The 27,955-nt window shown below is 53.2% G+C and overlaps 1 protein-coding gene across 2 annotated transcripts in view; it reads left to right on the top strand.

The window, feature by feature from the left end:
• The window catches only part of SH3PXD2B (SH3 and PX domains 2B), a 70,139-nt gene that overhangs the window by 33,973 nt on the left and 8,211 nt on the right, over positions 1 to 27,955 (top strand). The window contains exons 4-10 of one of the 2 annotated variants that reach the window (XM_077186420.1): positions 5,613 to 5,689; positions 9,623 to 9,714; positions 17,064 to 17,089; positions 24,434 to 24,568; positions 25,933 to 26,037; positions 26,601 to 26,684; positions 27,816 to 27,933. In XM_077186420.1, the coding sequence (XP_077042535.1) occupies positions 5,613 to 5,689; positions 9,623 to 9,714; positions 17,064 to 17,089; positions 24,434 to 24,568; positions 25,933 to 26,037; positions 26,601 to 26,684; positions 27,816 to 27,933 (637 nt within the window). The remainder of the gene's footprint in view (positions 1 to 5,612; positions 5,690 to 9,622; positions 9,715 to 17,063; positions 17,090 to 24,433; positions 24,569 to 25,932; positions 26,038 to 26,600; positions 26,685 to 27,815; positions 27,934 to 27,955) is intronic. The other variant, XM_054643072.2, reaches the window with a different exon arrangement.

Genomic DNA, 27,955 nt, shown 5'->3' on the forward strand with positions numbered 1-27,955 from the left:
TCCTGCCTGCCTGGAAACGTGAGCCCCAGCAAGCAGGGTTTGCCTGAGGCTGAGCTCACTCTGGCTGTAAAATTGCTTTTCAGGAAGATTTAGCAGTGAAGCCCTGAGTGAAGGGAGCAGGACAAAGGGGGTTTGGGGGGGTTGTTTTTAAAAGCAGAATTAGCCCTGCTTTCTGCTCCCTTCCCAGCCCAGCAGCCTGCTTCAGCTTTGGGGTCAGGCTTGAGTTTGAACTTTGGGGCCTGGTTTGAGCTCTGAGCTTTGGGGCCAGGGTTGAGTTTGAGCTTTGGGGTCAGGGTTGAGCTTTGGGGCCAGGGTTGAGTTTGAGCTTTGGGGCCAGGGTTGAGTTTGAGCTTTGGGGTCAGGGTTGAGCTTTGGGGTCAGGGTTGAGTTTGAGCTTTGGGGCCAGGGTTGAGTTTGAGCTTTGGGGCCAGGCTTGAGCTTTGGGGTCAGGGTTGAGCTTTGGGGCCAGGGTTGAGTTTGAGCTTTGGGGCCAGGGTTTGAGCTCTGAGCTTTGGGGCCATGGTTTGAGCTCTGAGCTTTGGGGCCATGGTTTGAGCTCTGAGCTTTGGGGCCATGGTTTGAGCTCTGAGCTTTGGGGCCAGGGTTGAGTTTGAGCTTTGGGGCCAGGGTTTGAGCTCTGAGCTTTGGGGCCAGCATAACTCCCAGGGTAACTGTGAGGGTGCTTTAGATCCCCGCAAAACCTCTGTGAAGGCAATGGGAGAAAGAAAATTTGTCGCTGTCGAGGCGGTCACGACACAAAGCAGAGACCACAAGCAGTCTGAGATGGCAACTCTTTATTATTGAACATGGCTGACTTTTTATACACTCTTTAATTGTTTGTGCTTCTTCTACTTTAACTATTAGCTGCAATAAGTCAATATAACACTATTGGTGAAAAGTTACAATGACTTCAAATAACTTTTTAAAAATGCTTCGTTCAGCTGCAAAGTTCTCTTTCTTCAATTCTTCACTTCTTTCAGTCTCTTCAGTTGCAACTTTAAAAAGTTGTCAGCCTCTTCTTGCTTCTCAGCTTCTTCTTACTCCTTTAGCTAACAAGCCTGCTGTTAACCCTTTCTGGAAAAACTGATCCATTTTCCAGCTCTGGTACCTGACTTTGCTCAGTGCTGTTGCATCTTCCTGTGAGCTGGAGATGGCCCAAGGGTCCTTGTTGTTATTTTGTGCTCTGATGAGAGGGGATCTGTGCTGCAGCAGGCTGGGAGGGCAGGCTGAGCCCTGCACAGAGCACATGCACAGTGCAGGACTCCTGCCTGATCCCCCATCCCAGCCACGGCTGGCTGCTCCAGGGGCTGGGATTCATTATGTCTACATTCAGGGCTGCCTTTTCTCTGAAGTGAGCTTGGAACCCGTGCTGGGGAAGGTCTGGATGTGATTTGAAGGTGCAGAGGAGTGAATTCTTTCCATGGGGAGGGGGGGACTCCTTCAGGGTAGGGCAGGAGGCTCAGCTGCTTTTCCACTCCTGGAGCCCCTGCCTGGCTCACAGCTGGGCTGCCCTGGGGATGCTTGGGGTTCTCAGCCTGCTGCACATCCAGCCTTTGGCTCCACTATTTTGCTACTTAAGGTCCTTCTGCCTGGTTTTTTAATTTTTTGGGGATTTTTTTGTTTGGTTGGTTGGTTTTTTTCAGGTTTTTTTTGGGCTTTTTGGGTTTTTTTTTTTGTTTTTTTGTTTGTTTGTTTGTTTTGGGGGTTTTGGGGTTTTTTTGGGGTTTTTTTGTTTGTTTGTTTTTTTGGTTTGGTTTGGTTCGGTTTGGTTTTTTTTGGTTTGTTTTGGGGGTTTTTTTGGTTTTTTTTTGGTTTTTTTTTTGTTTTGTTTTTTTGGTTTGGTTTGGTTCGGTTTGGTTTTTTTTGGTTTGTTTTGGGGTTTTTTTTGGGTTTTTTTTTGTTTTTTTGGTTTGGTTTGCTTCGGTTTGGTTTTTTTTTTTGTTTGTTTTGGGGTTTTTTGGGTTTTTTTGTGGGGGTTTTTTTTGGTTTTTTTTTTTTTGGTGTTTTTTTTTTGTTTGTTTGTTTGTTTTGTTTTGTTTTTGTTTTTTCCCATCTCCTTGCTCCCAGTACAGCTCCAGCTCTGCCTGGTGAACTCCCCCAGGAGGGAACCATTTGCAGAGCCCTGGTCCCTGGTTTTGTTCATTTGGAGAGATTAACCCCTCCTGTGTCCTGCCTGCTCTGGCTCTCACTGCTGGAGACCCAAATCCCTCCTCAGCCTTGTCCCCAGGGTTTCTGACACTGCTCAGTCCCAGTGAAGCCTGAGGCAATGGGGACCTGGCTGCATTTTTTTCCAGCCTGCCTATTTTGGGGCTGCTCCAGCAATTTTTGCACTGGGTCAATCAGAAAAAGCAAATCAGCCTTGATTACCCACAGAGGAGTTGGGTTCTTCCACTCCTGGGGAACAGATCCTTTCTGGCACCAGAGGAATTTTCATGGCCAGACAGAATCCCTTCAGTGGAGCTTTTTTTCCCTTTGGAGGGATTAACAGGTTTTTAAAGTCCAGAAAAAGCAGGCAGCCCATTCTGCAGCGTGGGTGCTTGCACAGCCATTGTGTGTTGGAGCCTTATCTCAGCTGTCCTTTTCCAAAATCAACTTGTTTGACACATTCCTGGGTGAGAAACGTTCAGTCCTCTCTCAGCTTTGTTTGTTTCTGTGCAGGACAGTGCATTTTACAGGGTATTTTTACAGTGTGTTTCAGCACACTTCCTGCTGGAGGGAATTCCTGGTGCCAGCAGGGATGGAGCCTCGCTGCTCATTGCTCATGCATGACATTATCTATGTAAATAAGAAAATCTAATTATTTCTGAGTCCTGGCATCGTGAGGAGAGAGGGAAGCTGGGCAAGTGGAGCCTGCAGCAGCACTGGCCTCTGCAGCTGATGGAAAATCAGAGCTGCCCCCTTCACTTGTCCTTGCTGTGTTCCTCATCCCGTGGCAGGAGCAAAAATGGGTTTGGAACCGTGGAGCCTTGGGATGGTTTGGGTTGGAAGGGACCTTAAAGGTCACCTCACCCACCCCTGCCATGGGCAGGGCACCTCCACTGTCCCAGGGGGCTCCAAGCCCTGTCCAGCCTGGCCTTGGGCACTGCCAGGACCTGGCTGAGGATCCTTACAGGCTCTGGAAGCAGCCAGAAAAGCACCAGGGAGAGAGTTGTGGGCATGAGGAGGTGGGAGCCATCCCTGGAGCTGCAGAGGGATTCAGGTGCTCTCTGCACCCCTCAGTCTCCTGTTGTGCTCCCCTTGTGCTTTGTTGCCTTGGGCCGTGGGAAAAGCCCCACTGGACAGAAATTCCCACTGGAATTTCTGCTGAAATTCCTGCCTAAATTCCCAGATTTAGGTCTGGGCCAAGGAAAACCTGCCCAGGGAAATGCTGCAGGTTGCCCACCTCTCCCTTCCAGGAGGGAAGGGGTTTCCTGCTCTCTCCTGCCTGTCAGCTCAAGGGTTTCTATTGCTAGATTTGGCAGCACTGAAGGGGCTGCAGTTATGTTAATTAGGCTTTTTGATTAAAGTCAGCTTTTTGTTAGAAAATAAACTTCCTTGTTGAAAAATACCAGATCTAGAGCAAATGGAGAGAGGAGCTGGATTTCCTGCTGGTTCACATGCTCCATGCCTGGGCTAATTTAAGATCACTTGTGATGAATTTGTTCCCCCCAAACTGTATTCTTTTTATTATTACTCACTAGCATATGTTTGTTAAACATTTCAATATTCCCACACCCAGAGCTTATTATTTCAGCCATTTGTAACCTACCCACCCAGCAGTGATTTCACTTTGGCAGACCCAGAACCAGAACAGCCATTCCTTACCCCTGCCAGCAGAACTGGTGGGATCCATTCATCTTTCTAGCAATCATCATTCAGACAGAATCCTCAGCAGCAAACACACTGGGATTGCTGATGCAAAGGCAAAACTCGATCATTCTCTTGTCAGATGGAAAATAATTGCTCAGGGCAAGGCATGGAGCTCCAGCCTGGGTGCTGGTCCCAGTCTTCCCAGAGAAATCCCCTGTTCCCAGGCTGTTCACCCTCAAAATAGAAGAAGATTGAATAGAGGGGGATTTTGTTCTCACTCTGTCACAAAGGCTGCCAGATTGGGCTCTTCTTGGCATGCTTTAGAGGGAATGCACTGCAGGGCAGAGCATTTCCCACCAGCAGCGTCCCAGCCCTGCTGCCAAGGGCCCAGAAATGAGGAGCAATCCTGGGCTGAGCTGCCTGACCCCCTCCCTTCCCCTGCAGGGCAAGGATGGAGCTGCCTCTGAGTGGGTTCAGTCCTGTTCCAAAGCATTAACTGAGCCTGGCAGGAGAGCTGGCTCCTCCAGAAGGTTCTTGCTCGTGCTCTTTGCAGGCTGAAGTTGGCTTGGCTTTGGTTCATCTCTGCTTCAAAAATGCCTTGGCTGCTTGCACGAGTCACCCGTGATGCAGCTCCTGGCCAAGTCAGGGAGAGGCACAGGGGGTGACCCAGCCCTGCATTGCAAACTGGGATAGATCACCCAGCCCTGGAGTTCAAATTCTGATCAATGACTCAGCCCTGCAGTTCAAATTGCCAGAACCATGTGACCGTTTTCCTGCGTCCTGCTCTCGGTAGCATCCAGCCCCTGGCTTCAGTGATTCCAGGGGAAAGGGACAAAGCCATGGTGGGACTCCCCAAGGGCTTTTTCCCTGCTCTCATGCGGTTTGCAAGGGTGGAGTGAGGGGAGTTTGGCTTCTGGCTTGCCCCGTGGTGACCCCTTTGATAAATGAAGGGGTTGTTGCTCTCCTTGGCTTCAGGGATGGGATTGGAAACCCAAGCAGGCACAAAAAAGACTTTCCTGTGGTATTGGAGCTGCCGGGAGGAGCTTGAGGGAACTTCATTGCCACAAAGCTGGGTTTTGCAGGTGATGGTGTTGCAGAGCAGTGCCAGTTCCTAGAGCTTTGGGAAGTGCTCTGAAATGCTGCCAGCACCAACCCTTTTGATCAGGGATCTGTTTCACTGTCTGCTAATGGCTTTTGTCTCCTTAAACCAGGGAAGCTGTTCTCTGAGAGAGCAGCTTGAAGCATTTAGGACTCATTAGGCTTCAAAGGAAAGAGGCCTGTACCATAACCAGAGGGGAGGAAACGGAGTGGCAAGAGGATCCCATTAATGGAGAACAAAAATAAACCCCAGACAGGAAGGAAAATTCTATAGGTCTGACTCAGAGCTGCAGACACTGTGGCATCCAGGAGCTGCACAGGGAAAAACCCTCTGGGCTTGGCTGCTGCCCACACTGGACCTGGACACGCTGGACAATGGGACAGGGATGTCCTGCAGCCTTTGCCAGGGATTCTGTCCAGCCCAGACTTGCACACCAGCAAACAGAGGGGTGTGCTTTGGTGGGGGCTGCTCCTCAGCACTGGTGAGAGACCAGGGGGATGCAGTTTGCTGGGAGCTGTTTGCTCTTCTCTCCCCTGGCTGTCCTTGCCACTTGGACTGTGCCCGATTCTGGTGAGCTGTTTAATCCATAGGAGGAAATGGGCTTTTTTTGGGGATGGTGCTTTTGGGGAGCAAGAGGGGCTGCAGGGAAAAGGTCCTGACAGAGTGATCCCAAAGAGTGCTGAGCTGAGCTGCCCTGTCTCCCTTGTCTCCTCTCATGTTTCAGGGAAGATTCTGTTCCGCCGGAGCCACATCCGCGACGTGGCGGTGAAACGGCTGATCCCCATCGATGAGTACTGCAAGGTAAGGGGGCTCCAGGTCACAGGATCACACACAGGATCACACACAGGATCACACACAGGATTACACAGGAACACACACAGGATCACAGGATCACACACAGGATCACACAGGATCACACACAGGAACACACACAGGATCACACAGGATCACACAGGATCACAGGATCACACAAAGGATCACACACACAATCACACACACAATCACACACAGAATCACACAGGATCACGCACAGAATTCACAGAATCACTGGGTTGGAAGAGACCTTCAAGCTCATCGAGTCCACCTCAGCCCCAACCCCTCAACTGAACCCTGGCACCCAGTGCCACATCCAGGCTTTGTTAAACACACCCAGGGATGGGGACTCCACCACCTCCCCGGGCAGAACATTCCAGAACTTTTATCACCCTTTCTGGAAAACCTTTTTCCTAAAATCCAACCTGTATTTCCCTTGGTGCAGCTCGAGGCTGTGTGCTCTGGTTGTGTCAGTGCTGCTGGAGAAAGAGCCCAGGGCCAGCTGAGCACAGGCACCTTTCAGGAGCTGCAGAGAGTGATGAGGGCAGCCCTGAGTCTCCTTTCCTCCAGGCTGAGCACCCCCAGCTCCTCCCTGTCCTTGGGCACCCACCAAGGACAATCCCAGTTTGGCCCAGCTCCATCCTGATGGACTGACAGCATCTCCTGGTGTGCCAGTGCTGCCCTGATGCCTTCAGAGGCTGCCTGGAGCAGAGGCTGGGCAGAGTTACAGCAATAAATTGGTTTTTATTAATTTCTGGGAATGAGGAGGTGGGAGCCATCCCCTGGAGCTGCAGAATGATGTAGGTGCATTTGATGGGAGGAGGCTACTTGATCCTACTTGAGGCTGTAGGATGGTGGGGTGGCTCCAAACTGGGATGCAGACTCCAGTTACTGGTTACAAAACCAGGGTAAGATGAGTTGTACCTCAGAAAATTATTGGAACACAGAGGAGGATGAGACAATTTGCTCCATACCCTTGAAGGATATAAAACTGGGCTGAAGTGTAAGGGAAATTATGATTTTAGGGCAGATTTTTTTTTTTTTTTTTTGGCAGGGGAAACAAAATTCTGAAGTCCACAATGAACTATTTTCACACAAATCCAGCGTGTCACATCTCAGCATGTCAAAAACATGCTCTGGTGCTTGCAGCAGCCATGGTAGGACTGGTACCTCCAAAATCCAGTCTGAATGTTGTTGGAAATTTATGCAAAGACTGTAAAACCCACGGGAGAAGATGGGGAAATGGTGAAATGCCCATGCCATCCCTTAGGTGAGGGAGCTGTGGCAGTGCCTGTGTGTGGTAGGGGAGGCTGTGGGGTTTAGGGCTCAGCCAAGCCCCTGGCAGGGAGGAATCACAACTCCAGGGATGGAGATGGGCTGGGAAATGCAGACAGCTCTGCAGAGGGGCTGCAGATGAGAATCACTGCAGGCCAGGAGAGCAGATGAGCGCTGCAGGTGTGGTGCAAGGTGTGCCCTGAGCTGTCCTGGGGGAGCTGATGGTGCTTGGCCACTGAGCTGTGTCCCTGCACAGACAGACACGGCCATAAATCCCATTTTGGGGAAGAAAACGTCCCTCAGTGATGAAATGCTGCAGCTGCCTCTTTCAGAGCAATGCCATTAGTGGCATAAAATATAATGAACCCTTTTTCCTTAACAAGAGGAAGGTAATGGCTGATGTTCTATGACCCACTTAGGGAGCTGTGCTCTCCTCCTCCCGTTAATGCATCACCCACGAGGCCCCAGAGCTGCTGCTGCTGCTTGCCCGGAAAGCAACTGGGCTGAGCTGGCTCTGGGGCTGGCCAGAGATGGAGAATGAGCCGGGATGAGCAGGAGGAAGCTCTGTGAGGAGGTTTTTCTTTATTGCAGTCTCCTCTGGGGGAAGTTGGGTGTTTTTGTTCTCTGGGAGAGCCCTGCAGAGAGGATGGGTGAGATTTGGGGTGGAAGCAGGGAAGAGGAGCAGGGGGGGAGCCACTGCTTTCACAGGGCTCTGCTCCAGCTCCTGTTGAATGAAAAACGTGGCAATTTAAGATAAAGTGCAGGAGAAGCAGCAAAGGAATCAGAGCAAACTGGTAAGAGCAATGAGTTGCTAAATGAGACTTGGGACAACCATGGGATTGGCAAGGAGAGGGAGCAGAGGCCTGAAATGCCTTCTCATTGCTCCAGTTTATTCCCTTTGGCCTTTCCCGTGGTGTGGGGTCTGCCTTCCTCCTGTCTAAGGGATTTTGGGAAAGTGTCAGGGGGGATTGATGGAGGAGTGGTGATGCTCTACCCCAAAGAGACTGGGTGGCCCACTGAGAATGCTGCTGCCCTGAGAAAGGCAACAAAATCCCTTCTCACTGCCTGCAGAATGATTCTAATCCAACAAGGATCCTCTGCCTTCGGTCCTTTCCCCTCAGGCCTGCAGGAAGGATGGGAAAGGTGACTTTGCTGTGGCTCCAGCACCAGAGCTGTGTCCTGCTTTGGGTGGCAGGGCCAGAGGCGGGACAGACAGACATCAGGCAGGGCCAGAGGTGGGACAGACAGACATCAGGCAGGGCCAGAGGCGGGACAGACAGACATCAGGCAGGGCCAGAGGTGGGACAGACAGACATCAGGCAGGGCCAGAGGCGGGACAGACAGATGTCAGGCAGGGCCAGAGGCGGGACAGACAGACCTCAGGCAGGGCCAGAGGAGGGACAGACAGACATCAGGCTGCTGTGCCTCTGTTTCTGTGGCCTGCTTGGCTCAGCACAGCCAGCTCCAGGTGGGCTTCCTTCCAAACGTGCTGGGAAATGAGCTGTGGGCCTTGTGTCTCCTCCTTCCAGCCCAGGGTGTTCTCTGGGATCATCCCCTCCTTTCAGAGAGCACAGAGCCTTCTCCAGGCCACAAAATCCCAGGGATTTTGGCAAGGGGAAGTCACTTAGGTCATGGGATGCTGGAGCTGGGGAGTGGTACCACATGGGAATGGCATCCATGCAAAACCTGATATTTGAATAGCCCTGTCCTGGGCCCAGAAGCCATGGAGGGAGTGGTTTTCTCTGTGCTGTGTCTCACATGGTGCTGTTCAGTCTGGCCCATGATTAGTGGGCTGAAGGCTGCTGTGCTGGCACTGAGGCACTGCTGCTCAGTGCCTGGAAGGGCTTTGGGGCCAGCACTTGGGGCAGTGAGGAGTCACATCTGATCTCTGTGGTCACCCTGAGGCTCTGCTGCTGTGGTTTTGTCTCCAGGAGAGAAATGAGGGGAGGTTTGCTTTGCCCACGCTGCTGTCACGGGACTGCTGGGACAGCAAACACAGGGGAGGGGGAATTGCACAGAAATCTGGTTATAAATCTGCTCCAGCTCAGGCTACAGCTCTGCTCCCTGATTTTAAACACTCCTTTTTTCCACTGCCCTCCCAGGCAGGCACTCTCACCCTGCAGGTCCCACTGTTGAAGATGTTTTGCAAGAGATTCCTTGAAGGGAAAGAAGCAGAGGGGATTTTACATCTCCTGCCATTCCACAGCAGCCTCCCAGCCCTGGTGTCTGTGCTTTTGCCTCCCTTGCTTCTCCCCCTGCCCCTTCCCAAGCTGCCATTGCCCAAAGGAGCATTTTTAGGCTGTGCTGGGGTGGCAGTGAGAGCCTGCCACGTGTAAAGTGCCCAGCCTTTCCCAAGGATGGCTGCTCCAGGCTGGGAAATGGAGCTGGGAGGCTGCATGGGCACCCTGGGGCTCCCAGCCTCTGGCACAGCATCTGCCCCAAAGGTGGAGCTGCCTGGGGCAGTCTCTGCTTATTCTCCTTTAGTTGAACTGCAGCAGGGGGATGCTGGGTGGGACAGGGGCTCTCTGCCTCTGCTGGGAACCCCTTGGGTGCCACTGGTGTCCCAGGAGTCCTCGCTGGGCTCCTGGCACAGTTTGGATGCTGCCAGCAGCACTGTGTGTGTGTGTGTGTGTGTTTGCTCCTCAGGCTCTGATCCAGCTGCCCCCCTACATCTCCCAGTGTGAGGAGGTGCTGCAGTTCTTCGAGACACGGCCCGACGACCTGAGCCCCCCCAAAGAGTGAGTGGGTGGGTGTGCCACTGCTGGGGGGCAAACTGGGAGGGGGAGAGACTGGGGGGATGGTGGGAGACAGACTGGGATGGTGGGAGACAGACTGGGATGGTGAGAGACAAACTGGGATGGTGGGAGACAGACTGGGATGGTGAGAGACAGACTGGGATGGTGGGGACACAAACTGGGATGGTGGTGAGAGACAGACTGGGATGGTGGGGACACAAACTGGGATGGTGGTGAGAGACAAACTGGGATGGTGGGGACACAAACTGGGATGTGGTGAGAGACAAACTGGGATGGTGAGAGACAAACTGGGATGTGGTGGGACACAAACTGGGATGGTGGGGACACAAACTGGGATGTGGTGGGACACAAACTGGGATGGTGGGGACACAAACTGGGATGTGATGGGACACAGACTGGGATGTGATGAGACACAAACTGGGATGTGATGGGACACAAACTGGAATGTGATGGGACACAAACTGGGATGTGGTGGGACACAAACTGGGATGTGATGGAACACAAACTGCCTTGGGCTTGCTGATGCCCAGCACTCTGGTGCTCATGAGCAATTCCCTTGCGAGTCACAGGTCTGGGATTTGGAGACTTTGGTGCAGAGGCTCTGCAGCTCAGTGTGGACACTTTTCTCCAGTGGGGAAGTGGAAACACTTCTCTGTACCCCATGAAGTGTTGGTCTCTTCCTGAGCCTCTTTCTCCTTGCAAATAGCACTCTCAGGAGCATGATCAGCCTGCAGAGCCTCACTTCACACACTTGCACCAACCTCTGCCTCGTTGGAAGGGCACTTTCCCTCCCCATATCCACGAGCCTCATCCATTACAACACTCCAGAGCCTCTCCATGCACACCCAGCAAGGTTTGCAGGGAACCTTACACAACTCAGTGTGGTTCTGAGTCTTGTGACTGTGAGCTGCTCTGGCCAGGAGCCACCCATCCCCTGCTGATCACGAGCAGCAGGAATCTGAGCAGCCTCCTCCATGTGCTGCTCTGCTGCTCTCCCTTCCCCTGCTGTCTGTGACAGGGCTCCTGAGCACTGCAGGAGCCTGATTGACTGTGAGGGGAAAGCAATAAATTGATTTGACACCATTCTCTATTGGAAGGGTGTGGAGGTAGATAAAGGGATTTTGTTTTTCTCCCCTGAGCAGCAGCTGAGCCTGTCAGGTCTCCGGCTCAGTACAGTGCTTGTGTGTTCTACATCTTCTCCCTGGGTTTTTGATTATTTTCATTCCCTCTTAATTCCCCCTTCCCCCATGCCTGCTTTCCTCCTTTGGCTCCTGTTTCTATTGGCTTGGCCTGTCATCATTTCTCCTGCAGCTCGTTGTCACTGATGAGATTGGTCTGAGAGCCCCAGAGCCCATTAACTAATTGCTTGCTGTCTCTGATGCTCTCATCTGTCCTGCCCAGCCATTGCTCACCACTTAACCTGCTGCTCCAGGGGTCATCCACCCCTCAGAGAGGGTCATCCACCCCTCAGGGAGGGTCATCCAGCCCTCAGGGAGGGTCATCCAGCCCTGGATGGATGGACAAGGACAAGCAAGGGACACCAGGACAAGATGAGCTTGCAAGGACATCAGAGGGGGGGTATCAGAGTGTGGGGCTGTTTTGGGATGTCTGTGCAGGGATCTTTGAGCCCTGCATGAGGAGGAGGAGCTGCTCTGCAGTAGCAGTCAGGTCTTGGACCCACCTGCAGTGAGGGATTTTCAGCCACAGGGGATGGAAGGGCAGCTTTAGCCTTGTACCCTCTCTCCTCACCTTTATTTTGTTTTTTAGGCTGAGCCAGAAATGAGGCAGGGTGGGCACTGTGGCCAGAGCATTCAGGTGTGGGGAGACTCCTTTGGGGCAGCCCTGGGAGCTGCTTGTGCTCCCAGCCCTCTGTCCTTGCAGCCATCAGTGCCAGTCCCCTGCCACCTCCCTGCTTTGGGTCTGAGACACAAGGGACTGCCTGGAGCCCAGAAATCCCAAACATGTTTTTATGGTGGGACAATCCACAGCGTCCTGGGTGCAGAATTCTGTGAGTTTGTGAGTTTTGGCCACTGCAGGGCAAGCAGGTGATGCTGAATCCAGTGGTGGTTGTGCTCCTTCCCTTTCTCTCCCTCTCTCCATGGGGAATGTGCTCCTTCCCTTTCTCCCTCTCTCCATGGGGAATGTGCTCCTTCCCTTCTCCCTCTCTCCATGGGGAATGTGCTCCTTCCCTTTCTCTCCCTCTCCAGGAGGAGATCCAAGCTTGCAGCACACAGAGGGACCCAGTGGGTGCCCCTTGTCCCTTGGCCTCCATCAGCCAAACCCTGCAGCATCTCAAGGACATCCCCATTGTGTCCCCATCCCATTCCGAATGCCAGAGGGGTATTTATTAGCTACAATTCAAAATGCTAATTAATCCAAGTCCTTGACTCTGTCCTCTGGAGGCACTGGGAGCCCATTCCCAAGGCCTGGAGTGCTGCCAGCTCAGCACTAAGGAGATGGGAGCTGTGATAGACGGCAGGGCTGGATCAGACGTGACGGCGTGTCTGGGGCTGGCCCGGATGTCATCCCTCATCCAGCACAGAAACATTCTGCTCTGGGAATCTGAAAGGGAGCCAGGCCACAAACAGAGTGGGGGAAAGGAGAAAAAAAAAAAGGAAAAAATAAAAGGAAAAGATTTTTCTGCTGGGTGGCTGAAAGGTGGGGATGAGGGAGAGGAAAAGGAGTGGTCAGCCACTCTCATGGAGCCCTCCTGCTCCCTGTCCCTTCCCTGGGCATCCCTGGCTGACACCTCTGCTCACCCCTGCCCACGAGGGTGGCAGCTGCTGGCAGTGGAGGGCACGTGCCTGTGAGTGGTGTTGGATCCACCCTGTGCTTGTTCTCTCTGGGTGCAGGTGAGGCTTCACCCAACTCTCTGCACCCCAGGATGTCAGACCCTGCCAGGGCCACAGCTGGCTGCAGCCCTTGGAGCTCTGCTTGAACTGCAGCCCTTGGAATTATGATTTAAGTGCAGTCCTTGGAATTCTGGTTCAACTGCAGTCAGTCCTTGGAATTTTGGTCTTAACTGCAGTTTGTGAAATTCTGATTTAACTGCAGTTCGTGGAGCTCTGGTTTAACTGCAGTTCTTGGAGCTCTAGTTTAACTGTAAGTCATGGAATTCTGATTTAACTGTAGTTTGTGGAGCTCTGATTTAATTGCAGTTTGTGGAGCTTTGGTTTAACTGCAGTTCATGGAATCCTGGTTTAACTGCAGTCCTTGGAATTCTGGTTTTAACTGCAGTTTGTGGAATTCTGATTTAACTGAGGTTCATGGAGCTCTGGTTTAACTGCAGTTCTTGGAGCTCTGGTTTAACTGAGGTTCATGGAGCTCTGGTTTAACTGAGGTTCATGGAGCTCTGGTTTAACTGCAGTTCTTGGAGCTCTGGTTTAACTGTAAGTCATGGAATTCTGATTTAACTGCAGTTCGTGGAATTCTGATTTAACTGCAGTTTATGGAGCTCTGGTTTAACTGCAAAGGGTGAACTCAGTCCTTGGTTCTGGCAGTGTTTGGGAATGGAAAGAGGAGGTTGGACAGCCCAAGCCTTTCTCTCCAGGCCCCTGTGGTGCTGCTTTCCCCAGAGCTGGAGCTCCCTCTGGGCTGAGCCAGGGCTCTCCTGCTTTTCCTGCTCCCTTCAGCAGCTCCTGTGCTGCACAACACGAGCGGTGCTCAGCCCTTCCCGACCTCCCCCTGCTCTCCAAGGAGAGGAAAAGGCTCAAACTCTGACTTTATTCCTCCTCCTTCCACCACTGCTCCCAGCTGGGCAGGATGTCACAGCCAGGAGGGGAGTGAGACAGGAACCTCAGCATTTGGTGGGGGGAAGAGGGAGGTGAAGCCCTCCCTCCATCCCCTCTTTGCCCCAAATTTTCCTGTGTCCTGGAGAGACAACATCAAACAGGAGAGCAGGGGGAGGTGGCAGGGCTTCTACTGGCAGTGACAACTGGTGCCTTTGTGATGTGGATCCCTGACTGGGATTACCCCAGTGCTTCCAGCTCACAGGGCTGCCCAGCGTGGGGCAGAATGAGGCTGAATCCAGAGGAATTTGTGAAGAGCGGTGAGGGAAGGAGGAGAAGAGAAATGCTTATGGAAAAAGAAACCTCTGGAAACTTAGCAATCCGGGGGATGTGGGATTTTTCTCCTCGGTGTTGGATGGATGCCCTGCAGCTTCAAAGAACAGAAGTCATCAAATTCCTGCTCCCCACGTCTCTCAGCAGGTCTGAGCAGCACAGGATGCTGAGGTGGGAGGGTGCTGTGTGCCCCCCTCAGCTCCCCCCTGCCCTTTGCAGCTTTTAACCACAGCAGAGGTGCTGGAATAAGGCTGGGGAGGTCTGAGGGGCTGGGCATGGAGCCACTGCTGAGTCAAGGCATTCAGCTGCTCCCTCCTCAGCTCACTTTCAGCTATCAGGGAGCCCAGGTTAACTCTGTAGAGAAGCAAGGCCCTAATAGTAATTAATAAATTATTAACATTAATGACTAACTAGTTACTAGTATTACCAAGCAGTTATTTATTCACTGCCCATAGTTACAAGTGGTTAACTCTGTAGAGAAGCAAGGCCCTAATAGTAATTAATAAATTATTAACATTAATGACTAACTAGTTATTAGTATTACCAAGCAGTTACTTATTCACTGCCCACAGTTACAAGTGGGGTGTGCTGGGGTTGGGGCTGTCGTGGTGCTGTTCCCACCCCTGGCCGTGAGAAACCTCTTCAGTTAAAAGCTTCTTTCTCTGGGTTTTTTGGGGAGCTGAGCAGGCCCTCATGCATAAAACACTTACAAAAGTTGTTGCTCTGAACTCGGTCCCTGCTCTGGGATGCAGGGGCTGCAGGAAGCCACTCCAGGAGCTTCTGCTGGTGGAGCAGAGACCCATGAGGTGCTGGATGTTGCTCTGGATAAGGATTCTTGCTGGCTTGTGGCTTTGGGGTGGTGTCCTGCTCTGCAGACAGATCACAGCTTGTGCACAGAGTTGTTTGCTCTGCATTTCTGCCGATCCCCACGTGCACATTCAGCAGGAGCTCAGGCTGGATCCCAGCTCCACAACAGCCTCCTCGTTCCCTTTCTGCTGGGAGCTGGCTGACAGCAGCAAACACCAATTTCTGCAGAGCCCTGCAGTGTGCCAGCTCCCTGCACAGGCTCTGGCTTTTCTGAGCTCCCAGGGCAGGTCCTGAGCCCGAGGGCTCAGCTTGGCCAGCTCTGCAGTGGCCCTGGAGTGTGGGCACAGGGGCTCCTTTCAGGGCTGCTGGAGCATTTGCTAAACATCACTTCTCCCAAACAAGGGCTCTCTTGTCCCCTGCTCCTTGCCTCCATAAATCTTGCAAACATCTCCAAGCTGGCTGAATGCTCAGGAGATGAAGCCCCTCCTGACAGCTATTTTGGTGCCATTACTGTGTTACAGCAGGATTTTTTTTGTTACAAGAGAGGTTGTTTTTTATGTGAGGGAGATGTTTTCTTGGAATGCTGACCTCAGATCCGTCCTGTTTGATGTGGCTCCTGTGTGGGTTTGCAGCAGCTGCAGTTGTTTTCCTTCTCTTGGTGCTCCAGTCCTTCACCTATTGCACCAGCAGGGCCAGTGCTGAGGTCCCCAAAGGCACATCTGGGGGCACTTTTCTCCTGTGAGTCCCACTGCAAGGTGGCTTTTTCTGTGTGACAACCTCAGGGCCACCTCCCTGCAGCTCTGGGACCTGCCTGGCCCAGCAGCCACCAAATGTGCCTTAGGAAAGAGTTTATAAACTCAAGCCAGCCTGTAACAACTCTTCTTTAGACCTGGCTTTAGAATTAATGACTCTTAATTAACATTTCTTGCCTGAATTACGACCCTGTAAGTCCATGAAGAATTTCAGTGTCCCCAGCATCCTGCACTGAGTAGTTTAACAGTTGTCTTACAGGTTGTTGAAAAGCAGCCTCTTTGTATTTGCTTTTAATTTATTTTTAAAGTCTGCTCACTTTGCTCAACCTCTGTGCTCCCCATCTCACTCCTTCCCACCCCTGGATCCTCAGGGATGCTGCCTAGAGAAGATGCTTGAGAAACTTGACTCTCTTTTCCTAAAAAAATCGTGGCATGTGGGTTATTGAGTGTGCTGAGTTCTCCATGTGTCAGAGTTTCCTTTCAGGGGATTGTGAGGTTCTTGAAGGACACTGAGCTGAGCCCACTGAGGCTGTGGTGTTGGCTCAGAGCTTTAAGTGAGGCTCCAGTCACACAGCAGCCTTTGCCTTCAGCATTCTGGGAAGCAGCTGGAGAAGCATTCCTGGCTTTTTCCACCTCTGTGGCGCTGGTTTGTGTCCCCCTGTCCCAGCTGGGCATTGGTGCTTTGTAACTGTGCCATGGCTGCTGGGGGCTGGGGCTGAATGGGATTTACAGTGGAAGGCAGAGGGGTTTTTCCTCCCCTCCTGCTGGAGCCATCAGTTTCCAGGGAGCTCTTTGCATGTGAGCTCTGCTCTGCCCTGCTCTGCTCCACGGGGATCTGAGGAGGAGGAGGAGGAGATGCTGCCAGGAGTTTATTGCTGTTTCCTGTCTTGTCTGAGCTCCTGTCCCCTCTGAGGTGCTCGGGCCAGGGCTGCTGCTCTTCAGACCTGCAGCTCTTTGTGTCCCTGCCAGGAACATCCCAGCAGCAGAGTGGAATTGCAGCCTCTCCCTTGCCCCCTCACTCAGAGAGAGCAGCCAGGGAAGGGAAGCAGGGGATGAGTTACAGTGATGGGTTTAGCAGAAGGCAGGGCAGAAACTCCAGTTATTCCCATCACCACCTGCTGGTCTCCAGCCTGCTCATCTTGCCTTGCTTTGCCTCCCTTCCCTGTTCCCTGTGGAACCTCTGAACTGGGGCAGATTTAATGGGGATTATTAATTAACTCTGATTTAGCTCTGCAGTGCTGCCTCTGTTGGGAAATCTTTGGGATGCTCTGTCCCAGATTCCCCTGTTGGGCTCTGCACCTGGGATGTGGTGCTCAGGTCTCTGCACAGTCTGTGGTCTCTGAACTCAACAGGCTCCAGTTTCTGTAGCAATGTCCTCTTTGTTTCCACTCCATCTTGGCTGCATTTTATTTCATTCTATTGACACTTGCATGGATGAGTGCCCAAGGGGGTACCAAGTGCCTCGGTGGAAGTTGCAAGGCCAGGCCAGCAGCCAAGCTCAGCCTGGGAAGGACAAAACATTGAATTATGAAGTGAAAGGAGCGGGGCAGGGGCTGTTTGCAGGTGGGTGATGCCCATGGAGACAGTGCTGGGTGAGGAGGGTCAGTGGCCCCACCAGGCCAGCGCTGTGTGCCCTCCTGGGTGGGTTTGTCACTCAGCCAGCCCCCAACTGTCCCCTCACTCTGCTGACACTCTTCCTTCTCTCTTTCAGGGAGCCCATTGGGAAGAAGAGGTCTGGTAAGGACTCCTTTCCTCTCTGCTGCTGCTTACACCACCTCCTGCTCCCACCCACAGGCCAGCTCTCCTGCTATGGGGCAAGGTCCCACCCCATGGCCCCCATCCCATATCCCTGGGGCTCTGTGGGGCTCCCAGCCCCATGGCCCCCATCCCATCTCCCCTGACCCTGGGTGGGTCAGATGCCCACAGCTCCCAGCACTGCCCTGGAGGTGCTGTGAGCACTGCTGGACCCCAGTCCACCCCCTCCCTGCCTCATGCCTTGTCTCCCATCCTTTTGTTCCTCATCAGGGATTATCCAGAGAACGGCCTCTTTCCTGCACAGAGGTACTAACAGCTGCTCCTGCCCTGCTCTGCTCTGCCTTTCTCGGGGGACACCTGCTCAGCTGGGGGGGCAGGAAGCTTCTCACCCTTGCCAGAAGCTGTCACATCCATCCCCTGTGCCTTTCTGTGGTGGCTGCTGGACACGGGGTGGTGGCACAGGGGCTGGGCTTGGCTCTTGGTGCAGCTCCACGGGCAGGGGACGTGCCCCAGGGCCTGCTGAGGGTCTGCAGGGTTGGGGGTGAAATATTTCAGGAGTTCAGGGGAATGTCTGAGCTGCCTGGGGGCAGTGTGGGGCTGGGAGTCTCCTGGTGCAGCTGGATGTTCTCCTTCACCATGGCACCAGCTGGGAGCCTTGGGAAGGTGCTGGGGCCTGGGATGCTCTGCCCTTGCTCCTCAGGGGAGGGGGACATCTCTGAAACACCCCCTTGCTGGTGGGGTTTAGGGTTATTTGAGCTTCCCAAAAAGAGCAGGAGACAGGAGTGGAAGAGCCTTTGGTCCGTGGGTTAAGGAGGCAGCTTTCAGCTCCTGGAGCTGCAGAAGGTATAAAAATAATGTGAAATTCTTTGGGAAGGAAGGTCTGAGCTTTGGCTGCGTGGAGATCCTGCTGAAATCAGTGGTGGGAAGGATTTTGGCCAGAGAACTGGCACTGCCATCGCCTGTGTGAGCAAACCCCCTTGTGGGTGAGTGGGATCCTCTTGCAGGAGGGGGGACAGGCACAGGAGGGGCTCAAAGATTCCATTCCCCTTTCCAGTGGAGCTCTTTCAGGAGCTGATGTTTTCACTGAGGCTGGGGGTAGCATGTGGTGGTGTTTGCAGGGGTGCCAGGACAAGGGAAGAGATGAGAATCTTGACTCCATGTTTCAGGAGGCTGATTTATTATTTTATCATATATATTAAAAGAAAATGATAGATTAAAACTGTAGTAAAAGAATAGAAGAAAGGATTCATCAGAAGGCTAGCAAGGAATAGAAAGGAATGATAATAAAATCTTGTGACTGACCAGAGAGTCTGAGCCAGCTGGGCTGTGATTGGCCATTAATTAGAAACAACCACATGAGCCCAATCACAGATGCACCTGTTGCATTCCACAGCAGCAGGTAATTATTGTTTACATTTCATTTCTGAGGCCTCTCAGCTTCTCAGGAAAAAAATCCTAGCAAAAGGATTTTTCATAGAAGATGTCTGTGACAGTAGGATGCAGGTGGGAAGCTCTGGTGTGGTTGGGGCTCCTTGGTTTGATCTGTTCTCATGGGCTGAATGCTCTCCTGTGGGGCTCACAGGGTTTTAACCTGTTCAAACCTTTGACAGCATTTTCTGCTCAATCTCTGACTGCTCTCTGTCCAAGCAAGACATTGGGATGGACATTTTAAACCCTCATGAGCCATTTGCCAGCACAGCCTGGCTCTGTTCTGGAGTGCTGGGGACAAGAGAAGGAGAGGCCTCTCTAGGGTTGAGAAGAGGAAGAACATTTCTGCTGCATAACTCAGTTCAATGAGGGCAGAATTCAATTTAAGGGCGCTGCCTGTTAGAGGAGCAGGAGTTCTGCACTGAGAAGGAAGAGTTTGGATAACATCCAAGCTCTGGCAGGGCAGGATGTGCTGTTCTGGCCCTGGCAGCAGCCAGCAGGGAAAGGTGTTTGCTCTCAGTAACCTTACACGGGGTTGATGCCTCCTGCCAGACATGTTCAGATTCATCTCACTGCCTTGCATTTCCTGGCAGCAGAAACAGAATTTGGTTCAGCTGCTGTCACCCCAACTCCTTCTACACCTTGAGGAAATCCCTGGTGGCTCATTGGGTCTTCAGGCCAGGCCTGCTTTGAGGTAGCAAATGTGCAGCAAGGCACAAAAAACACTCCTTCAATCCAGGGTGTCCCTGAGGAGGGGTCATCCAACAGCTGCTAACAAACAACAATCACGAGGATTGTCCAAAGAACAATTTCCCAATTGCCTGAGGGGGGGTGAGCTGCTCTTGAGTAGAGCTGGGAAGAGCTCTGAGGTGCTGGCACTGCAGGCTGGGTTTGGAAATGGGATTTGAGCAAACACTGGGATGCAGAGTGGGTTAAAGTGCTGCTCCTGTGGTGACCACGAGACTCAGAGGACACTTGGAGTTTCGAGGAGGGCCTGGTGTGTGTGAGCACTGGAAATCAAATCTGCTTTCTTTGCTCAGCTTTTTGTACAGCACTTGGAATCCCGCCTGGCTGAGCCTGAGGCGTGGGCTCTGCACAGCTTGCAGGGGGTGGATTATCCCAGACTTTGGGGCTCTGCCTTGGCCCCTGATTTAGGTTTGTCTAAAAGCAGCCATGCCATCAGTCCCCTGATTGTTGGAGCGTTTCTGTTCTCTCTGCCTCTCGCAGAAAGCACAGATGGAGAGCATGGCTTGGTGCAGGCGAGCCTGAAACTGCCTCCAGAGTTTATATTTGGCTGGAGCTGCCCAAGGAGGCTGGCAGAGACCTCAAATGCCCCTTTGCCAGTTCGGTTTTCGCTGCTTTTTTTGTGCCCACGTCCCTTTTGCTGTGCTGGGGAATGTCCCTGCAGTGTTTGGGCTGAGGAGAGGCAGGGAAGGAGCCTCAGGGGAGCTGCCCGAAGCCCCACTGCTGGATGGTATTTCCATGTGATTGTTTTCCACATTCTGGAAGAATCCCTGGGGAGATGAGAGGGTTTGCAAAGAATTCAGCAGAGCCTTCAGGGCCCATTTCAGTGAGAGCAGGAGGAAGGCCCATCCCCTTTGCAGTGCTGATCATCCCAAACCCCTCAGGGCTGGGAGAAGAGGGGCTGCTCTGATCTGACCCACACAGGCAGGGGAGGAAGGGACTTCATCCAAACAATGACATTGTTGGGAGATGCATTAGGCCAAGGCTGGAGTGTACAACAGCCTTCAAACCCAAATACCTGTGCCCCTAATTCAGTGCTGAGCTCTTTGTTTCCCTCTGGGAGCGCCAATGGCCAAGCTCTGTCAGGAGTTCCTCACTTTTGGCACGAGGGAAAGGAAAGGAAAAAGGAAAGGAAAAAGGAAAGGAAAGGAAAAAGGAAAGGAAAGGAAAGGGAAGGAAAGGGAAGGAAAGGAAAGGAAAAGGACAGGAAAAGGAATCACAAGCACCCCCATATCTGTGAGATTTCCTGCTGGGTTGGTACATCTCAACCCTTGGGTGAAAGGCCAAGTTTCTGGCCAAACAAAACCTGCAAGGATTTTTGTGCTGGCTGAGGGTGAGGTCCCTGCTGTGGGCAGCCCTGGGTCAGCTCTGGGATGTGCTGAGAGCCCCTCCTGCCTCCAGGGTGAGCATCACTTCTGCCAGCCCAGCCCAAGGCCTCAGTGGTCCCTTGGCTCAGTGGATTCCCCTTCTCTAGGCCACATTTATGTCACTGTCCCAGCTGAGGATGCCCAGCTCCTGCCTGAGCTGCCTGCACACCCCTCTCTGGGGGTTCCTCCTCCCCTCCCCAGCTCAGAGCTTTGGTGCTGTCTCCCAGCTCCCTGGGCAGCTTTACACTGGTGCTATTCTGAGGAAGCCAGGTCTGGCTGTGCTCAGGATGCTTTGCTCCCTCCAGGGTGTGTTTTTGTGGTTGAGGATGATTAGGGCAGGTGAAATGCTCCCGAAATTAACGCCTACCTCTTCCTCCAAGCTCGGTTTACCACTTCTCTTCTGGTTTAATGGGCACGTTGGAGGATCCAGAATTGGCTGCTGAAACTGCAAATAGCCTCGGAGGCACGGGTGTAATTACAGGAGGGAGGCAGAAAGGGGAGTACTTATCTCTTCCTGCAGTTGTTATTTTTCTCTCAGGGGCTGGGTAGATCCTCAGATCCCTTCAAGCACAAACTTTAATTGAGCTGCTAGAAGAGATAGTCCCAGCATCCCCCATTCACTTCAAGGGCTATTTTGAGCTCTGTCTGCTGCCCCACCTTTGGGTTTTGGTGTGGAGGAAGCTTTCCTGGGCAGGAACAGATCCTCTGCACTGGCCAGCTCACCTGGAGCTCTGCAGGGTGCTGTTTATGGGCACAGACCATTTCCTTCCTTTTCCTTGAAATAACACTGCCCTGCAGACACGTGCTTCATTGCAGCCTTGGCTGTGGTCTGGCATTCTCAGGAGCAGCTGGGAGAGGTTGTGAACAGGAGAACTTCTCCAGGAGGCAGCAGAACATCCTGGCAGTCCTGAGGACCTGCTAGATCCTGTCCTTCAGGATGAGGATGGCACCTTAGCACACATCTTTCCTCTCAACCCCTCCTCATACCTCTCAATTTGTCTTTACAAACTCTACTTTTTAACCACCTGGAACATTTGAAACACCCCCTCCTGACTTTTCCAGGTCTCTGCACCAGGTGTGGCAGGTAAAAACAGAGAATAAAGTAGACAAGGAGAGTTCATATTAGCCCAGTAATCTTTGTAGATGGATCCTGATAGCCAAGGTCTCCCATCCTTCTCTTCCATTGGGAAGTCCAGATCTCTGGGACATTAGAGATCAGTTCAAAAGATCAATTAAAAAATACTCCAATGACCTCAAGTAACCCCTGTGACCTCAAGTAACCCCCAGGTCAATTAAAAAATACTCTAATGACCTCCAGTAACCCCAGCTGAACTAAAACAATGCCTACCAGGGACTCCAATGACCGCTAGTAATCCCAAATGACCTCAAGGAACCCACACCAGGGCTTCCAATGACCTCACACAACATTGACCAATAGTGGTTGAATAAAATGCACCTGCTCATCTTTCCCCCTTAGCAAAAGAGCATTTGAGCAACTGTTCTCCCCTTGGCATAAAATTCAAATCAGACAGAGAAGTGTCTGCTGGGAAACACAATTCTGGGTCCAGCAGGAGCTCCAGGTACAACAGCAGATCCTAACACCCCTAACAATCCCTTTCTAAAGGTCTTTTTCACAAATGGCACAATCATTCCTTCCCTGTCACTGTCCTGGTGGCCTCCCCCTTCCCTTTGCTCCTGGGGTTCCCTTCTCTTCATCCCATCAGGGGCTGTAAAACTGTGCCATGATCCTTGCCTGTACCTTTACCTTTTCTTATCCCGGTGCAGGGGAGTCCTGGACGAGCTTTTGTTGAGACTTTTGTGCTTTTTGGAGGTTTTTGGAGGCAGACACGGAAGTGCTGTGGTGCTCTGGGTACCTGAGTGCCCCGTGCCTGTTTCATGGGGGATGTAGGTGCGGGAATGCCCGGCTGGACACTGGGCACTGGCAGTCTCCTGCCAAGCCCTGGTGCTCCATGGGCAAAGGGCAGCTGTGCTCAGTGTGGGGGACACTCATGTTTGTGGGGTGGTGGCAGGTGTGAGTGGGGAGTTGTGCCAGGCTGGGGGGATCCATATCCAGACTCTGCCCTAAATGAAATGGTGCTGAAAGCACAAACTGGGCACCAGGCTGGCCTCGCTCCCCTCTGGTGACAGCAGGGCTGGCAGTGCTCCGTGTGACCTCAGTGTCTGGGACGTGTGTGGGACATCCCGGTGTCCTGCCCTATCCTACAGTGCTCCTGGTGATCCCACAGTGCTTGTGGTGATCCCACAGTGCTCCCAGTGATCCCACAGTGCTCCTGGTGATCCCACAGTGCTCCTGGTGTCCCAGTGATCCCACAGTGCTCCCAGTGTCCCAGTTATCCCACTGTGTTCCCAGTGATTCCACGGTGCTCCCAGTGTCCCAGTGATCCCACAGTGCTCCCAGTGATCCCACAGTGCTCCCAGTGTCCCAGTGATCCCACAGTGCTCCTGGTGATCCCGCAGTGCTCCCAGTGATCCCACGGTGCTCCTGGTGTCCCAGTGATCCCACGGTGCTCCTGGTGTCCCAGTGATCCCACAGTGCTCCCAGTGATCCCACAGTGCTCCCAGTGATCCCACAGTGCTCCCAGTGTCCCAGTGATCCCACAGTGCTCCCGGTGATCCCACAGTGCTCCTGGTGATCCTCCAGTGCTCCCGGTGTTCCGGTTATCCCATGTTATTATCCCGGCGTCCCGGTTGTCCTGCAGTTCTCCCATTATCCCAGTTTTATCCCACAGTTGTCCCAGTGTTCTGGTTATCCCCCAGTTATGCTGGTTTATCCCACAGTTCTCCCAGTGTTTCAGTTATTCCACGGTTATCCCGGCTTATCCCACAGTTGTCCCGGTGATCCTGCTCTGCTCCCGGTGTCCCGGTGGTCCCATGGTTATCCCGGTGTCCCGGTGATCCCATGGCTGCCTGGTGGTCCCATGGTTATCCCGGTGTCCGGGTGATCCCATGGTTATCCCGGTGTCCCAGTGGTCCCACAGTTCTCCCGCTGTCCCGGTTATCCCATGGTTATCCCATGGTTATCCCGGTGTCCCGGCTGTCCCACAGTTCTCCCGCTGTCCCGGTTATCCCATGGTTATCCCATGGTTATCCCGCTGTCCCGGCTGTCCCACAGTTCTCCCGCTGTCCCGGTTATCCCACGTTATCCCGGCTTATCCCGCAGTGCCCCCTGCCGCCGGTCCAGCTCCGTTCCCCGGCTCTCCTCTTGCTCGCCACAGCATCGCTTTGTTCCCGCCGTGTTCTGCCCCCTCTGCTCCTCCTCGGGGTATTTTCCCCCATTTTTTTGCCAGGACACCGGGATGTGCAGCTGGGCAGGGAGCAGAGCAGACCGAGGGGCTGAGCACAGCGGGGCTGGGAGGACAGGGGATGTGCCCTGTCCTACAAACACCTCCATCCTACAAACCGTTCCCATGTGGGGCTCTGGGGCTCCTCAGCCCAGCAGAACCCGCTGCAGGCTCTGTGTTCTGGGGCAGCCAATGTGCTCAGGGGAGTCACCAAAACCCCAGGGAGATCCAGGCTGCCGCGAGCTCCTGTGCTGGTGGAGGTTGCTTGGGTGGCTCTGGTGGGCTGCAGCAGGTCTCACCTGGCTGTCCCCACCTCACCTGGCTGCTGGTTTGATCTCTGTCCCCCTCACTCTGCCCAAAGCTCTGGCTCCCCCCTCTCACGCCGGGTCCCCAGGGTGTCCTGGAGCTGCTGGGTGGCGGTGGCCGTGCCCTGGGGACAGTGCTGACCTGGCACACGGGTCGGTTTTGTCCCCTTCCCTGTGCAGGAGCTGACTGTGCCTCGGCCGAGCCCCTGGTGCTGGAGCAGTATGTCGTGGTGGCCGACTACCAGAAGCAGGAGAGCTCGGAGATCAGCCTGTGCGTGGGCCAGGTGGTGGATATCATTGAGAAGAATGAATCAGGTACAGGGAGCTGGGCTCTGCACAGGCTGCTGGGGCTGCACAGGAGCAGTCCTGGGCTGTCAGTGTTCTCCTGAAGCAGAACAGCCCCCAGGCATGCTGAGGTGGGGTGTGCAGGAAGCAGCTCTGCTCTGTCAGTGTGGATGAGCCTGCAGGGCTCTCTCTCAGGGCTGATTTCCCCGGTGCCGTCCCCCTTCCTCAGTCTTGGTGCTTCTTGGAGCTGGAAAACTTGGCTGAAGTGTGCTGAGGACAGAAGCCATGCCTGGGCTTGGCAGGCTGGGTTTAGTGAGTGACAGAGGAGGATGCTCTCGTGGTGGCCATGAAAGGCCCCTTGGTGTATTCACAATTCCTGTGGGCAGCAGCCGAGCTCTTCGCTTGCTTCCAAACTTCAACTCGCTCTTAACCTCTGCACAGGGACTGAGCCATGGCATGGAGAATTTATTCCCTGCAAAGGGCCTGAGCCATGGCATGGAGAATTTATTCCCTGAAGCTTACAGATGTTGCCCGTTGGGGGGAGTTAAATGAAAATAGATTTTAGCAGCTCTGGAGAGCTGCTTGCCAGAGGATCAGTTGCACCAGCAGCTCTGTTTGAGAACGAGAGAAATAAAAGCAACCCTGAAGCAAATGAAACGATTAGCACAGCCAGCTCAAAAGCTGTGGAAAATCATTTATTTATCAAAGGTCAGCCCTGCTTTTCCCTCCCATGCAGGTAGCTGATTCCCTCCCTGACAATGTGGTTGTCTTTCTAAATGACTCTCTGGGGGGGTTCTGAGGGTGACACTCAGTCTTTATTTTCCCCCCCTAAAGACACAAATTGTGCTTTTAATAACGAGCAGCAAGCATTGGTTTTGATTGGACACACAGGGGGGCCCAGAATTGCTTGTGGTCTCTCTGGAGCTGGCTGGGCTTCCACTGGGAGAGCTGATGTTTTAAATCCTGCATTTGCTCGTGGCTTTTCAGTTCTGCTGTTCCCACAAATGTAGAGAAGGCGAGCGCAGCAGGGCTCAGCCATCGATTCACACACAGGGTATTCATCTCTGCTAATTAGCCCAGGCTTGCTGACCCACACTGAGGGAGAATGAACCATGAAGGGGCAGAAAAAACCAAAAGCAAATGCAGTGGCTGGAGCCATTCAGCTCTCAGAGCCTCTCCTGGTTTTCCTGGGGAGGGAATTGTACTTTTAGATGTCACTCAGCTGCAGTTCTCCTGTGCTTGGCTCTGTTGCTTTTGGGTCACCCCAGCTTCCCATGGAGATGCAAGAAAGGGGTCACAGCCCCCCAGGCACGTGGTTTGGAGGGAGGGAGGGAGGGAGGGAGTTTTTGGCTGGTGTGAGCCCTTGGCTGAGCCTCCTGCTGTTTTCTCCTCAGGCTGGTGGTTTGTGAGCACGCTGGAGGAGCAAGGCTGGGTGCCAGCCACCTGCCTGGAGGCCCAGGATGGAGTCCAGGATGAGTTCTCAATGCAGCCTGATGAAGGTAAGAAGATGCTGGAGGCATCTGCCCCAGCTTCCTCTGCTGGAGGCACTGCCTCACCCTCCCTGAGCCTGGGGGAGGCAAAACCCAGGAACGAAACCTGGGAAAAGGGACAAAACCCCAGGAATGGTCCTGCAGCAGGGCTGGGGCAGCTGGACACTGGTGCTGCATCCACTGGCCTCTCTGCTCCTCCACAGAGGTGCCAATGCTCACCCCAGTGTCTCCATTTATTCAGGGGGCTATTTTACCTGCCCTGGAGGAGGAGCAAAGCCCAGGTCCTTGGACAGTGCATGTGCAGGACAAAGAGCACACAGTGTGGGAAAGGCAAGGCTCCAGCCTGTCCTTGGAGCAAATCCCAGGTGTCCCTGGATAACAGATCCTTGCCAGTGCCTCTGTGTGCCCAGGGCAGAGCAGAGCTGGCCCAGCCCCTCGTCTGGGGGGCTCAGCCTGGGGAGGGCTCCAGGCCAGCAGAGTCTCTGTGGCAGCCCTGTCTCCTCCTGGACATGAAGTGCCACCTTCTCACGTCCTCTCTTGTCCTTCTCCTGCTCTCCCCGTGCTGCTCCCAGTGCCATGGAGGTACTGGTCTCTGCCCAGGCACCTTGGCCGCCGCCGGACCCTCGGGGACTTGTACACCCCTGGATGGGCTCAAGGTGGAGCACACAGAGACTTTCTTGGCTGCCCCTGTGTTGTGCTTGGAGCCTTGTGTGCATGTTGGTTTGCTGTGCATGCCCACCCCTGCTCCTCCCTTCCCTTGTGCATGTCCCTCTCCTCTCTCAGCTCTTCCCTCTCATGTTTTGGGCTCAGAAATTGAAGTTCCTGCTTTCCCCCAGCACACGTGCAGAATTCTCCCAGCTGCTGCCTCAGTTCCTGCAGTAACCTGGGTTGGTGCCTCAGGGTGGGGTCAGGAGGAGAAGGTCCTGCTGGATATGACAGGACATGCTCTGCTTGGTCTCCTCTGCATGAAGGGGGTGGAAAATCAGGCCCTTCCAGAGCTGTGCCACTCCCAGAAGACAAATCCAGGAAACCTGCATGGTGGGGATGTAGGGATGTCAGAGGGGTGAATTTTGGAGGCAGATTTTTCCCCTATGGTGTTCACCCTGTTGTGAAGGCACTGTGTAAGCACAGGGAATTGTTTCCCTGTGTTTCTTCCAGAGAGGAAGCTGAGGGAGGGGGGAGGATGGATGGACCCATTTGTCTGACATGGCTGCATGGCTTTTAGGATGTTTCTCCTTCCTCCTGAAGGGAAGAACATTCACATTCCTGCTTAACATCCCTTGTTCTGGTGGACATGACTTCAGGTTCTTCTCCAGGCTCCCCACATGGCTTTGACCAATGTCCTGGGGGTTAAATGGTGACGTTCCTGCAGATCTGCTGCTCTGGAGCACTTTGAGGGCACCTCTGTGTCAATGGGGTTGTCTCCTCATGCCTGTGGGATTTCTCTCCCCTTTCAGAGGATGTTTTCTCTTTAAAGACTCTGAGAATGAAATTTGAGCTGAAATGAATGCATGGAAGATCTTCTGTGATGAGTTGTGAAAAGTCTTTAGTCCTAAGGGAGAGGAGAAACTGTTTCAGAGAACTTCTTGGGCCAGAGCAGCTCACCAAGGTTTACATTTCCAAATACATTTCACTGTCATTTCCCTTTGAGTGGTCGTGTATCTCTGTATGTTTGCACCTAAATTACAACAATTATCATTTTATAAAGCACTTCATAGTCATTTGTCAGCTGAGGCCAGGTTCCCATCAAACAGCTCCTCAGTGAAGCTGCTCTTTCTTTCCACCAGAGGAGAAGTACACAGTGATTTACCCCTACACTGCAAGAGACCAGGATGAGATGAACCTGGACAAAGGGGCCGTGGTGGTGGTGACCCAGAAGAACCTGGAGGGCTGGTGGAAAATCAGGTACTGTCCCAGGCACTGCAGC

Source organism: Agelaius phoeniceus, chromosome 15 (assembly GCF_051311805.1).
Source record: "Agelaius phoeniceus isolate bAgePho1 chromosome 15, bAgePho1.hap1, whole genome shotgun sequence".
Taxonomy (NCBI): Eukaryota; Metazoa; Chordata; class Aves; order Passeriformes; family Icteridae; genus Agelaius; species Agelaius phoeniceus.